Source organism: Balaenoptera physalus, assembly GCF_965194825.1.
Source record: "Balaenoptera physalus genome assembly, chromosome: X".
NCBI classification, from domain to species: domain Eukaryota; kingdom Metazoa; phylum Chordata; class Mammalia; order Artiodactyla; family Balaenopteridae; genus Balaenoptera; species Balaenoptera physalus.
The window spans coordinates 66069249-66085144 of NC_138903.1; the positions used below are offsets into that span (position 1 = coordinate 66069249).

General features: G+C 37.0%; 1 protein-coding gene across 3 annotated transcripts in view; it reads right to left on the minus strand.

Moving 5' to 3' along the window:
- Positions 1-15896, minus strand: part of ZDHHC15 (zDHHC palmitoyltransferase 15) — a 130273-nt gene that overhangs the window by 29776 nt on the left and 84601 nt on the right. The window contains exon 10 of one of the 3 annotated variants that reach the window (XM_082447436.1): positions 13244-13347. The exons of the other annotated variants lie outside the window; for them this stretch is intronic. Within the exon in view, the coding sequence (XP_082303562.1) occupies positions 13244-13347 (104 nt within the window). The remainder of the gene's footprint in view (positions 1-13243; positions 13348-15896) is intronic. 3 annotated transcript variants of the gene reach the window in all.

Genomic DNA, 15896 nt, shown 5'->3' on the forward strand with positions numbered 1-15896 from the left:
GATTTTGACATGAGAGCAGAACTTTTGGATAGCACAAGAGTTAGAGACATTACCTCAGGCTTGGGTCTGAAATGGGTCAGGCTGCATCAATCCTGACTGATACCCCTCTGGACCATATACTCCGGGATTGGGAAAGATTCAGACAACAGGAATTAAAAGAGAAAAAACTTATTAGGTTATGTAATCAGGTTTGGCCACAATATGAGTTAGGAAATTTAAAATGGGGTGAGGTACCATATGTCCAAATTTTCATGGCCTTGTATTTAGGCAATGAAACACAAAAGGAATTTAAGGCATGCATAGCTTGGAGGGATAACTCTAGGAAGGACACAGAGGACATTTTAACTGACCCACCCTACAGTGCCATGCAGTATACCAGGTGGGGAATGATGCTGTCCCTGAGGTAGACCCACAATGGAATTCTATTGATAGGGATAGACGGGGTCTGTTTGATAGATGGTATGAAGAAATTTACAGTAAAACCTGTTAATCATGAAAAGGTGAAAGAGGTCCAATAGGGACAGGATGAAAATCCTGCCATCTTCCAAGGGAGACTAGTGGAAGATTTTAGGAAATATATGAACATGGGTCCCTCCTCCCGTAAGGGACAGGACCTTTTGGCTATGAATTTCATAGCCCAGTCTGCCCCAGATATCAGGTGGAAAATTCAGAAAGCAACTGCTGGTCCTCAGACTCCAATGAATGATTTGCTCCTATTGGCTTATTCGGTTTTCAATAATAGGGATGTGGCTGAAAAGGCTAAATGCACCCAGATAAATATGCAAAAGGCCCAAAAGATGGCAATGGCTTTGTCCCCTCAGAGACCACCAAAGGGGAAGCCAACTTTCCTGGGCCAATCTGGCCCTGGTGGATCACTAGGCCCACGGGTACCCAGACAGGACCAGTGTACCCTGTGTAGACAAAAGGGGTACTGGAGGGAGGATCAAAATCAATGTGCCCTTTGCAAACAGCCAGGACATTGGAGGAAGGAATGCCCCAGATGCCAGACAGCAATGGGGACCCCTTGGCCATTGATGGTTTTGCAATCAGAAGACTGAAGGGGCCCAAGGCCAAAAGCTGCTCTGCCTGAAACCGAGCAGGACCCTGTAGGGGCTCCTGGGCACAGAGAGCCTTTCTGTTCAGCCTCCATGACCTTCCCTAAGATTCATGAACAGTTGCTAATCTGGGAAGGGAAGGGATGCAGAGTCAAGGGAGGAACAGCCAAGAAACAATAGTGCAGCCTTGGGTCAGAGTCCTGGTTCCACCTCAAGGGATACACATAACAATATCTTTAAGCCCTTTTATAGAATAAAAAACCAACAAATGGAAGATGTAAGCATTCTCCATACCAGAGAAGACCAATTAAGGTCAGACTAAAGGAACCAGAGAAGCCCATCAAGATTACCTGAGATGAGATTAAAGAAGGACAGGCTCTGTACACACCCTAATCTTGTCAGGAACCTCACCCTTAACTATTGCTATAAAACTCTTCATCAAGTCCTCCCAGGTTGGGGCACATAATTTTCAAGGGCAGGAGTCTACTGTGCCCCCCTTTGCCTGGCAAAGCAATAAAGCTATTCTTCTACTTCACCCCAAACTCTGTTTCTGAGATTCCATTTGGCAGCAGTGTATAGAGGCTGAGATTTCGGCATCATGCCTAGAGATAACATCTCATAACTAGTGTTGAGCCTCAGGTAGTCATTGATGTGGCAGGCCACTCGACAGAATTTCTTATAGATACTAGTGCAACCTTTTCAATCTTAACCCAAAAGATTGGAAGCCTTAGCAATCATAAGGAGTATGCAATGGGGTGTCAGGGAAGTGGAAGGGGCACACTTTCCAGGAACCCCTTTTGTGCAACATCAGCGCCAGCTGTTTCTACATTCCTTTCTGTCTGTGCCTGATTGTCCCATCCCCTTAATGGGAAGAGACTTATAAACTAAGTTAGGGGCCACTCTGTTTCTTGAGGGGCAAGGGAACCACTCTCATCACCAAATGATCCTAACAGAAAGTGGAAAGGAACAGACTAAATCTGGAGCTGAAATAGAAGCCTTAGTAGACCCTGGCGTATGAAATACCAAGGTCCCAGACTTGGTCAAAGATATCCAGCCGGCGATTATTAATAACTGAACCAAAATGGAAGACCACCGGTCTGACTAAACTGACCATAGCTGATAGGATTTTGGGGGGAACCCTTCTCCCCTAAGGCAAATGAGGGAAAATAAAACATTCCAACATAGGTGAATGGGTGTGCCAGTTCTTTCATAACATTGAGGTAGCTACCCAATTCTTTGAGGGAAAGAAAAAAAAATTGTCTGGACTTAAGGGAACAAAATCATCCTAGAAGGAATTTGCCTGCCTTTCTCATGCCTTTGAGATGCAAATGTTCTATCTGGTCTTCTCCAGGAAACCCTTATCTCTGCCATTTTTTAAAATGCAAATTTTGGGAAAAGGGCTAGAGAATTTGGAACTTGACTTATCAAGGACAAATAAAAATCTTAAGTGTCTTCTCCATAAACATTAGTAAAAAGGATTTAGCCATCTAGACAGGTGACCTTGATTTGTTCCATCTGCCTTTTCCATCTGCCAGAAGCCCAATTTGAATCCAACCTCTTGTAACTGATGGGCTTTACATTCTTTTACCTGATTCAGGGCTGAAAATTTGGAATGAGAACTATGAGGTCTCTGTGTTTGTTTGTGTGTTCATATGTATCTATATGTGTGTTGTAGATGTATGGTATTGCCAAAATTAATTTGTAAAAGAGCTCTATTTAATTGACTTAAAGGAAACTAAGCACTTATATAAATACTCAGAAATGTAAAAGAATCTGGCTAGAATGAATTTCAGGTTCATGTCATCTGAGAAATATTCAGTACTAATCAGATAGCTGGTATTAAAGGTGGCTTAAACTTGTTGGTTTGATGTCTTTAGAGTCATCAATGTGAAGTATAGTACTTCTGTTGTACCTAGGTTTACTAGAGGTCATATAAGACCTTATATCTGTTGCAAATTTGTCAGCAAAGAAAGTAAGTGACTCAATGTGAAAAAAAAAAACTTTTAAGGAAAGTAAGATGGGTGTTTTCAGTAAAAGACGTGTGAGGAATGGGAAAGGAACACTGAGAAAAGAGTTGTGCATGATCAGGATTTTCTAAGATTGGATTGAATTTAGTTGGGTAAATGGATTTTGTTGGGAGTAAGCTGAGGCAAGACTTGGAATTGGTTTCTCTCTCTGTTAAGAGAACAAAGTATTCTTGGAATGCTACTTTTGGTAACAGATTGTGTGAGTTTCTTTGCCTTTAAGTGATTTGTATTTGCTTTTGAGATCTCTTGTAACTTTTGTTAAAGAATAAGTATTATCTCACAGTGACCTATGATCTTATTTGACCAAGTGTTTTGAAACTTTTTGGCAAACTTCCCAAATATCAAATTTTTATTAAAGTTCTTTTGACTTCCAGCTAACTTTGGGATGCTTTAGCAAGCCCCTGAGGCATCTCAGAGAGAAATATTTAACTAGGATTATTTGGTATGTTAAATTAAATGTAATCAGTCATAATTCTGGTTATTGTAACCAAGCTTCTTTATCAATTACACTGCAATCAGATGTTTAACCATGACTTTTAAATCTTTTGTCATTTATAGATAGTTATTTTTGTACTTTGATGCTGTTGCAAAAGTGCTTCACCTTTAAGAAGATTCATAGGAAGGCTATGGAAGCAGTTACAACAGTTCCACAACAAGATGATGGCTATGAGAGGATTCCAGCCCATATCGACTTAAAACAAGGAGGCATCTGGCCCCTGGGGCCCCTATATCAGGCATCCAGAGACTTTTACTCCCTGACAGGCAGGGTCGACGCATCTGCTCAGCCTTGAAGCAGTTACAGAAGACAGACCATTGCCCCTAAGCTTCCCATAAGAATATGGGAATAAAATCTCTGAGGGGGGAATGAAACAGGAGGGAAGGGGGCAGGGCACCACCTTTAAAAGAATGACATAGCTGTTGAGGACACGACAAAAACTGGTTAGAAACAACTAGGTCCCAGATTGTAGAAGGTTCAACTTCCAGTAGACCTTGAGCCTTATTATATGCTCACTGTAATACATTAGCATGTTAAATGACACACTCACAGGTGCCATGACAGTTCCAAGGCTGACCTGAAAAGGCCAAAAAGTGGGCGGTGGCCCAATTCCTGGAAATCCCCGCCCCTTCCCTGAAATAGTTGGAATAATCCTCCCACTCATTAGCCTATGAAATTATCCACCCCATAAAAACTAACCACCCCATATTTCGGTGCCTCTTGCCTTCCCCACACTCTGTCTATTGAGTCTGTATCTCTCTAATCTAAATCTAATTCTTACCTAAAAAAAAAGAATTGACTGAGACTAAGGACTCTTCCAATTTAGCCCTACCTATTGCCACTATGCATGGGAATAAGTAAGGGCACTTTGGTGTTCTTGAAGGGGTATATTCTTTAAGGTAGGAAGCATGAATTTAACTTATGACCTTGCCTAAGTCCTGTGGTAGTATCTTAAAGTTCCTCAGGCATAATCATAGAGGCCTGGTTAGGCCCAAAGAATTAAGTGATAAGGTAATTTTCTCTTCAAGCAAGATTCAATGGCTATTTCTGATTGGGAGGTGATTGCACAGAATATCACCCAGAGATGATTCTAAACAATAAAGCTCTTGATGTGTAAGGTCTCATCTCAGAACCAGAGTTCTTATATATAGGATATCCTTAGAGAGTCTGAGTTCTGATGAAGAGAAGGGCTCTTACCAATGCTTTCAGAAGGTACAGCAATTAGAGCAATCTCTGGCATAGAATGGAAGTGTGCTTTGGTAGATTATCACCTCATCATCTTCCTAAAACAACATTATCCTCATATCAAGCCCCTGCTTAAAAACCATCAGTAGTTCCCCATTATCCACAGAAGAGTCCTTAGTCTTGTACCTAAGGTCCTATTCAATCTAACACTAATTCACCTGTGGCATTAAGCTAACAATCATCTTCTATATGCAACCTTATTTTGCAAGGGTTGAAGATAGTACTGAAATGAAGGTGATGAGGTCTATAACTTCAAGTAGTTCCCATCCAATCCACTACCATTCAAACTCTTTGTTGGAGCTAGGCTACTTTCTTCTTCATATCCTCCTCACTTAGCTTGGGGTCTCATGCATTATAACCTGTGATTTTCCTTTTAACTTCTGTCATTTCATTCCTTGCCACAAATCCAAATCCCATCTCATCTTTAAGGCCCAAATTCTCTCTCCTCTATAAAGCCTTTCCTGACTAGCCCAGCCTAAAAGAACCACTCTCTCCTTTGAATTCCTATAGGACAAATTTTATGGTTCTATTTATTTGGTCAATAACATACCCTGTATTGTGTTTTGTAAGACAACTTTTCATGTATGTGTCTTATCTTCCCAAATAAATGCAAGACGCTTGAGTTCAGACACAAAAAAATGCATAATGTCCCCTATGGGTTCAATGTCATACACTTAATATGCTCTCAAATTATACTAGCTTATTTCTTCTGTTCTTTTTCGTAATGGGTTATTTATCACAGCAGCAGAAACTACCAAATTGAAAATAAATAAATCAGAAACTTCTTCTACCTTGAGCAGTTACTAATGATCTCATACAAAAAAAGTTTTACCCAAAGGAGTAGGAAATTATGCTATATATAAAGCATATAATCTGCTAGAGTCTGAGGTCAATATTTTCCTGGATAAGTGTCCAGCATTTGACAAGGAGTTTAATTCTTCCAAGCCCTGGTTAACATTCACACTGGAAAGTTGTATTAGCAAATTCAAGCAAATTTTGTTTTTCATATGAAGATTTTTTAACTTGATAAAAATATCTCACCTGGAATATTAAAATTATCAAAATTGAAGAGTTGATTTTCAGTCTCATTAGCTACAGCTAGAAAGCAATGTTGGTGAGTTAAGGAAAGCTTGGTTCTTTTCTGCTGGATTCTTTTAAAATATCATTCTTGTCATAGTTAATACATTGGTATAGAGTAACTGGAATAGGCTGTGCATAATTATTGTGTACCCTAGGACTTGATCCTGACCTGGAGCTCCCTACTGGATTCTCAAACCAGGCTGAAGGAATACTCATGGATAGTTGATGGAATAGTTGATGGATGGTCATCAAATCACAAGAGAAGAGAACAAAAGAGGAAGGGAAGAAAAAGACCTACAAAAACAAATCCAAAACAATTAACAAAATGGCAATAAGAATATACATATCGATAATTGCCTTAAGTGTAAATGGATTAAATGCTTCAACCAAAAGACAGAGACTGGCTGAATGGACACAAAAGCAAGACCTGTATATATGCTGTCTACAAGAGACCCATTTCAGGTCCAGGGAAACATACAGACTGAAAGAGAGGGGATGGAAAAAGGTATTCCATGCAAATGGAAATCAAAAGAAAGCTGGAGTAGCGATACTCATATCAGACAAAATAGACTTTAAAATAAGCACTGTTACAAGAGACAAAAAAGGACACTACATAATGGTCAAGTGATCAATCCAAGAAGAAGATGCAGCAATTGTAAATATATATGTACCCAACATAGGAGTACCTCAATATATAAGGCAAATGCTAGCAGCCATAAAAGGAGAAACCAACAGTAACACAATACTAGTGGGGGACTTTAACACCCCACTTAGATCAATGAACAGATCACCCAGACAGGAAATCAATAAGGAAACACAGCCATTAAATGACACATTAGACCCCATGGACCTAATGGATATTTAAAGAGCATTCCATCCGAAAGCAGTAGAACACACATTCTTAAGTGCACATAGAACATTCTCTAGGATAGATCACATGGTGGGCCACAAAGCAAGCATCAATAAATTTAAGAAAATTGAAATCATACCAAGCATGTTTCCTGACCACAACTCTTTGAGATTAGAAATCAACTACAAGGAAAAAACTGTAAAAAACACAAACACGTGGAGACTAAACAACCAATGGATCACTGAAGAAAGCAAAGAGGAAATCAAAAAATACCTAGAGACAAATGAAAATGAAAACATGATGATCCAAAACCTATGGGACACAGGGACTTCCCTGGTGGTCAAGTGGTTAAAACTCCATGCTTCCACTGCAGGGGGCACGGGTTTGATCCCTGGTCATGGAATTAAGATCCTGCATGCCGTATGGTGCAGCAAACAAACAAACAAACAAAAACCACAAAACAAACCAAAAACCCCACAAAACCTATGGGATGCAGCAAAAGCAGTTCTAAGAGGGAAGTTTATAGCAATGCAATCTTACCTCAGGAGACAAGACAAATCTCAAATAAACAACCTAATGCTACACCTAAAGCAACTAGAGAAGGAAGAACAAAGAAAACCCAAAGTTAGTAGAAGGAAAGAAATCATAAAGATCAGAGCAGAAATAAATGAAATAGAGATGAAGAAAACAATAGAAAAGATTGATAAAACTAAAAGCTGGTTCTTGGAAAAGATAAACAAAATTGATAAACCTTTAGCCAGACTCATCAAGAAAAAAAAGGAAGAGGGCTCAAATCGATAAAATTAGAAATGAAAAAGGAGAAGTTACTCACTGACACTGCAGAAATACAAAGGATCATAGGAGACTATTAGAAGCAACTCTATGCCAATAAAATGGAAAACCTAGAAGAAATGGACAAATTCTTAGAAAGGAACAACCCTCCAAGACTGAACCAAGAAAAAAATAGAAAATATGAACAAACCAAATTCTATCAAACATTTAGAGAAGAGTTAACACCTATTCTTCTCAAACTATTCCAAAAATATTGCAGATGAAGGAACACTCCAAAATGTATTCTATGAGGTCACCATCAGTCTGATACCGAAACCAGACAAAGAAACCACAAAAAAGAAAATTACAGGCCAATATCACTGATGAACATAGATGCAAAAATCCTCAACAAAATACTAGCAAACCAAATCCAACAACACATTAAAAGGATGATACACCATGATCAAGTGGGATTTATTGTAGGGATGCAAGGATTTTTCAATATCCACAAATCAATCAGTGTGATACACCACACCAACAAATTGAAAAATAAAAACCACATGATCATCTCAATAGATGCAGAAAAAGTTTTTGACAAAATTCAACACCCATTTATGATAAAAACTCTCGAGAAAGTGGGCATAGAGGGAACTTACCTCAACATACTAAAGGCCATATATGACAAAGACACAGCTAACATCATACTCAATGGTGAAAAGCTGAAAGCATTTCCTCTAAAATCAGAAACAAGACAAGGATATCCACCCTTGCCACTTTTATTCAACATAGTATTGGAAGTCCTAGCCATGGCAATCAGAGAAGAAAAAGAAATAAAAGGAATCCAAACTGGAAATGAAGAAGTAAAACTGTCACTGTTTGCAGATGACATGATACTGTAAATAGAAAATCCTAAATGCACTACCAGAAAACTACTAGAGCTAATCAATAAACCTGGTAAAGTTGCAGGATCCAAAATTAATACACAGAAATCTGTTGCATGTCTATACACTGACATTGAAAGATCAGAAAGAGAAATTAAGGAAACAATCTCGTTTACCATCACATCAAAAAGAATAAAATACCTAGGAATAAACCTACCTAGGGAGACAAAAGACCTGTACTCTGTAAACTGTAAGATGCTGATGAAAGAAGTCGAAGAAGACACAAACAGATGGAAAGATATTTCATGTTCTTGGATTGGAAGAATCAATATTGTCAAAATGACTATACTACTCAAGGCAATCTACAGATTCAATGCAATTCCTGTCAAATTACCAATGGCGTTTTTCACAGAAGTAGAACAAATAATTTTAAAATTTGTATGGAGATACAAAAGACCCCGAATAGCCAAATAATCCTGAGAAAGAAAAACAGAGCTGGAGGAATCAGGCTCCTTGACTTCAGACTATACTACAAAGCTACACTCAAACAAAAGAGTATGGTACTGGCATTAAATAGAAATATAGGTCAATGCAACAGGATAGAAAGCCCAGAAATAAACCCAAGCACCTATGGTCAATTAATCCATGACAAAGGAGGCAAGAATATACAATGGAGAAAAAGTCTCTTCAATAAGTGGTGCTGGGAAAACTGGACAGCTACATGTAAAAGAATGAAGTTAGAACATTCTCTAACACCATACACAAAAATAAACTCAAAATGGATTAAGGACCTAAATGTAAGCCTGGATATTATTAAACTCTTAGAGGAAAACATAGGCAGAACACTCTTTGACATAAATCTCAGTAATATATTTTTGTATCCACCTCCTAGATTATTAAAATAAAAACAAAAATAAACAAATGGGAGTAATTAAACTTAAAAGCTTTTGCAAAGCAAAGGAAACCATAAACAAAATGCAAAGAGAACCCACAGAATGGGAGAAAATATTTGCAAATAAAGTGACTGACAACGGGTTAATCTCCAAAATATACAAACAGCACATGCAGCTCAATATCGAAAAAACAAACAACCCAATTAAAAACTGGGCAGAAGATCTAAATAGACATTTCTCCAAAGAAGACATACTGGTGGCCAAAAAGCACATGAAAAAATGCTCAACATTGGTAAGTATTAGAGAAATGCAAATCAAAACTACATTGCAGTCTCACTTCACACTGGTCAGAATGGCCATCCTCAAAAAGTCTACGAACAATAAGTGCTGGAGAGGGTGTGGAGAAAAGGGAACTCTCCTACACTGTTGGTAGGAATATAAATTGGTACAACTACTATAAAGAACAGTATGGAGGTTCCTTAAAAAACTAAAAATAGAACTACCATGTGATCCAGCAATCCCACTCCGGGGCATATATCCAGACAGAGCCATACTTTAGAAAGATATATGTACCGCAATGTTCATAGCAGCGCTATTTACAATAGCCAAGACATGGAAGCAACCTAAATGTCCATTGACAGATGAACGGATAAAGAAGTACATATATACAATGGAATATTATTCAGCCATAAAAAAGAATGAAATAATGCTGTTTACAGCAACATGGATGGACCTAGAGGTGCTCATACTCAGTGAAGTAAGTCAGACAGAGAAAGACAAATATAATATGATATCATTTATTTTTGGAATCTAAAAAAAGGATACAAATGAACTTATTTACAAAACAGAAACGGACCCACAGACTTCGAAAACAAACTTTTGGTTACCAAAGGGGAAAGGTTGGGGCGGGGGGAGGGATAAATTAGGAGTTTGGGATTAACATATACACACTACTATACATAAAATAGATAATCAATGAGGACCTACTATACAGCACAGGAACTCTACTCAATATTCTGTAATAACCTATACAGGAAAAGAATCTGAAAAAGAATGGATATATATATGTATAACTGAATCATTTTACTGTATACCTGAAACTAACATAACATTGTAAATCAACTATACTCCAACATAAAATAAAAATTAAATTAAAAAAAAAAGAAGAACATACCAAAAAATAATGAAGAAAAATTATGGTAATAAGTGATGAAAGGGTCAGAATTGCCAGTGGTAGTCAAAAGGGATTTTATTCTATATATGTTTTACAACTTTTAATGATTTGTATATTCATGAATTCTTCCTATTGTTAAAGTTAATAAAAAGTCATAAAAGCCAAGGAAAATCTCCTGAGAATTATACATTGATCTGTCACTTTTGATTTGCACATTTTTTCTATGCATGTGTACATGAATCTCATCAGAGAAGCCTCTTTAAATCTTTTGACTTCATAAAGGTGTTTCTTTACCTCATATGTTGCTGTACTAAAATAAGGCATGGACCTACCTACTGTATAGCACAGGGAGCTATACTCAATATTTTGTAATAACCTATAAGGGAAAAGAATGAAAAAAATAGATTTATATGTATGTATACCTGAATCACTTTGTTGTACAATGGAAACTAACACAACATTGTAAATCAACTATACTTTTATTAAAATAAATTAAAATAGATAAATAAATAAATAAAATGCAAAGTAATAAAAAATAAATTAAGGCGGGGATTTTAAAGAAGATAAAGACTGTATATAGTTCCTGATTATGATATTACATATTTTCTTAACAGGTTACTCTTTTTCCCCATTTTACCAATTTATATACATTTTAGAATGCTTTGCATTATATAATGTACAAGTACATCATTTATAGTAAACTAAATATTATATTTGGGGCTAGGACTGAAACCCTGATATTATTCCTTAAAGAAATTAAGTTCAATATACAAAATTTTAACTTATAGTAACTTTCCCAGGCATCTAAGTTGTCAAAAGTGCAAGGACTACTTGTATATGACCAGTTTTGCACAGAAATTTTGGGTAAGTGAGGATAACACAGAATCAGACAAATAGTACAGCATGAGAATGTGTGTTAGAGAAAAAGGAGAGTTTTCCAATATTTAAATTTGTTAGATACTGTAATGGGTGATAAAGGAGGGTTGTGAATCTCTTTCAATGGACTTTTAAAAAACCTCACTTATTTGGGATGGTACAGTGTTCTTGCTAAAGCTATAGGTGGCTTATACTCTGTGACTTACAATTTATGTAAGAAGCAGTTGAATGCATTATATAGTAAGATAGCATGCAGTCACAGCACTGTGTCTCATGTGTATTTGTCCAAAGGACAGATACAACATTATACTGGAAAGAATCCAGTATTTGGAATCAGGATGCCTTACTTTACGTCCAAGTTCTGCCTCTTTCTTGCTATGTGATCTTGCATAAGTTATCTCATATCTCCAAATCTTAGTCTCCTCAGTTATAAAATGGGAATGGTATTAATAATAATGCCTACTTAACCTGACAGTTGTGAGACAAAGGATATGAAAAATAGTATATGAAAGTTCTTTGTAAACTATAAAATGGTGTACCTATTTTTTATGATTGACTATTTTTTAAAAAGTCTGGCATTGAAAACTACTTCAAGAAAATAACCTCTTTATAATGCAGTACTGCATCTATAATTAAAGTTTTCCACTTGCCAAAACAAGGCTCAGATATGAATAGTTTTTTCCATTGGGGAGATTTTTCAAACCATGTTAAGACCCTAGAAGTCCATGATTTCTATTAGAGTTTGGATTTCTTAACACCAAAATAAAAGTTCTTATCACTTGTAACCACGGTAAGTAAAAGTCTGATAGCTGAAGGATGGTAGGTCAAAATACTGTCAGTTTTTCAATAAAGAGTCAGCAGGGTGAGGTAAAGGTGCTGCTTGTGTTATAAGTTCTTTGGGCTGGGTAAGAACTCCTTCCTTTTCTAACTATAGATTTTGGACTGTTTTGTCTTCCTTAGTCCTAGTAACAATGCCTTATTCTAAAACTGGACTTCCAGGTAGAGAAGCTGGGACTAGATCATCTAACTGGGGAAACATTTAGAAAGACTTGTTTCCCACCTCTGCTCCCCACCTCAATGCCTTTCCATGTCCTTATTCAGCTGCGTTCATCCCAGGTACAGTTTGTAATAACTACTACAAGTTCTCACTCAAAATTTCTGTCAGCTACGGCATTATTGGGACCAGTCTGCTATTAACAACATAAACAAATGTTAGAGGCACAGAAGTAAGCATGGAGAAAAAGAATAGGTGGCAATGGGGTTACATGACATGAGAACTTAACTTTTAGCTCTTCATAAAAACCTCAAGATGACTCAATAATCTGGTGGGAGAAAGGTGGAGGGCAAAGTTCTGATTCTTTATTTTTCCTTTGAGGGCTGCCTTTTAGAAAAGTATACTAGGTGGATGTGTAGCCTTGCCCCTATATACTATCATTTATTTTTTCATGTATTAGACCATTCTAAAGCAGAATGGGCATGAGATTTTAAAGAAAATTTAGCCAATGTGCATGAACCAGGGTAGAGAAAGGTGAGCTGTTATCCACTGATTGAATCAATTCAAGCAAAGTACTCCAAGTGACAACTGGCAGGATTGTTTACAAACATGCACAACACTGTTTACTATGTTTCCCAATTTATCTGATTGGTTATAAATTATAGTATCACAAAGCTGGTAAGGAACCTTCCAAGCTGTCATCTAATCCTACCTAAGCCACCTATATTTGCTAAACAAATCTGGCCATACTTGCCCTTCTCCATCCAAAGGGCACTTATGAGGTTGACATGCTATATAATCTTTCTGTACACTATTTTCTCACTATACTACATTCGTTGTGTTAACATAGTCTTTATTAGTCTGCTGAGTGGAGAAAAGACTTCCTTCTCACCCTACTTACCTCGGTTGTCATCCTCATTTTCTTCCCAGGGCTCTTCATTTGCTAGCAATGGGTTCTGTGACTCATTCATACACCTCATAGGGAAAGAGTGTCCATCACCAGGGCTGGTGGGGAAATGAAGGCAGTGAGATCTTGCAGCTGACATAGACATTTTATGAAGGTAATAACTCTATTAGAAATAGGAGTGGGGTTCTTAGAAAGATTTAAACCATTTAGCTGATTGGCTAAAGCCATACTGGAATAGGCTCTTATAATAGCATCATTTAGTTGCCCTATTGCTCTCAATTTCTATATCTGTTTGTTTGTCTGCATCAGTCTTGACTCTTTTAGTTTTTAAGCAACTTTTTAATTGCTTCCCACAATGGCCAGTATGGCAAAATGCACATAAAGCAAACTTCATAAATATAACTTAATGATGAAGATTCCAATTTATATCCCATTATATTATTGCTTTGGATCTAAATTTTCAAGAAAAATTACCAGAATCAGAATCATTGAGAGCAGAAGCAAGAGGAACTACAATCCTGGAGCCTGTAGAACAAAAACCACATTCACAGAAAGATAGACAAGATGAAAAGACAGAGGGCTATGTACCAGATGAAGGAACAAGATAAAACCCCAGAAAAACAACTAAATGAAGTGGAGATAGGCAACCTTCCAGAAAAATGATTCAGAATAATGATAGTGAAGATGATCCAGGACCTCGGAAAAAGAATGGAGGCAAAGATCGAGAAGATGCAAGAAATGTTTAAAGACCTAGAAGAATTAAAGAACAAACAAACAGAGATGAACAATACAATAACTGAAATGAAAACTACACTGGAAGGAATCAATAGCAGAATAACTGAGGCAGAAGAACGGATAAGTGACCTGGAAGACAAAATGGTGGAATTCACTGCTGCAGAAGAGAATAAAGAAAAAGAATGAAAAGAAATGAAGACAGCCTAAGAGACCTCTGGGACAACATTAAACGCAACAACATTTGCATTATAGGGGTCCCAGAAGGAGAAGAGAGAGAGAAAGGAACAGAGAAAATATTTGAAGAGATTATAGTCAAAAACTTCCCTAACATGAGAAAGGATATAGCCACCCAAGTCCAGGAAGCACAGCAAGTCCCATACAGGATAAACACAAGGAGAAACATGCCGAGACACATAGTAATCAACTTGGCAAAAATTAAAGAAAAAGAAAAATTATTGAAAGCAGCAAGGGAAAAATGACAAATAACATACAAGGGAACTCCCATAAGGTTAACAGCTGATTTCTCAGCAGAAACTCTACAAGCCAGAAGGGAGGGGCATGATATAATCAAAGTGATGAAAGGGAAGAACCTACAACCAAGATTACTCTACCCAGCAAGGATCTCATTCAGATTCGACGGAGAAATCAAAAGCTTTACAGACAAGCATAAGCTAAGAGAATTCAGCACCATCAAACCAGTTCTACAACAAATGCTAAAGGAACTTCTCTAAGTGGGAAACACAAGAGAAGAAAAGGACCTACAAAAACAAACCCAAAACAATTAAGAAAATGGTCATAGGAACATACATATCGATAATTACCTTAAACGTGAATGGATTAAATGCTCCAACCAAAAGACACAGGCTTGATGAATGGATACAAAAACAAGACCCATATATATGCTGTCTACAAGAGACCCACTTCAGACCTAGGGACACATACAGACTGAAATTGAGGGGATGGAAAAAGATATTCCATGCAAATGGAAATCAAAAGAAAGCTGGAGTAGCAATACTCATATCAGATAAAAGAGACTTTAAAATAAAGAATGTTACAAGAGACAAGGAAGGACACTACATAATGATCAAGGGATCAATCCAAGAAGAAGATATAACAATTATAAATATATATGCACCCAACATAGGAGCACCTCAATACATAAGGCAACTGCTAACAGCTATAAAAGAGGAAATCGACAGTAACACAATAATAGTGGGGGACTTTAACACCTCACTTACACCAATGGACAGATCATCCAAAATGAAAATAAATAAGGAAACAGAAGCTTTAAATGACACAACAGACCAGATAGATTTAATTGATATTTATAAGACATTCCAACCAAAAACAGCAGATTACACTTTCTTCTCAAGTGCACATGGAACATTCTCCAGGATAGATCACATCTTGGGTCACAAATCAAGTCTCAGTAAATTTAAGAAAATTGAAATCATATCAAGAATCTTTTCTGACCACAACACTATGAGATTAGAAATGAATTACAGGGAAAAAAACGTAAAATCCACAAACACGTGGAGGCTAAAAAATATGTTACTAAATAACCAAGATATCACTGAAGAAATCAAAGAGGAAAACAAAAAATAACTAGAGATAAATGACAATGAAAACACGGCGATCCAAAAGCTATGGGATGCAGCAAAAGCAGTTCTAAGAGGGAAGTTTATAGCTATACAAGCCTGCCTAAAGAAACAAGAAAAATTTCAAGTAAACAATCTAAGCTTACACCTAAAGGAACTTGAGAAAGAAGAATAAACAAAACCCAAAGTTAGAAGGAAAGAAATCATAAAGATCAGAACAGAAATAAATGAAACAGAAACAAAGAAAACAATAGCAAAGATCAATAAAACTAAAAGCTGGTTCTTTGAGAAGATAAACAAAATTGATAAACCAT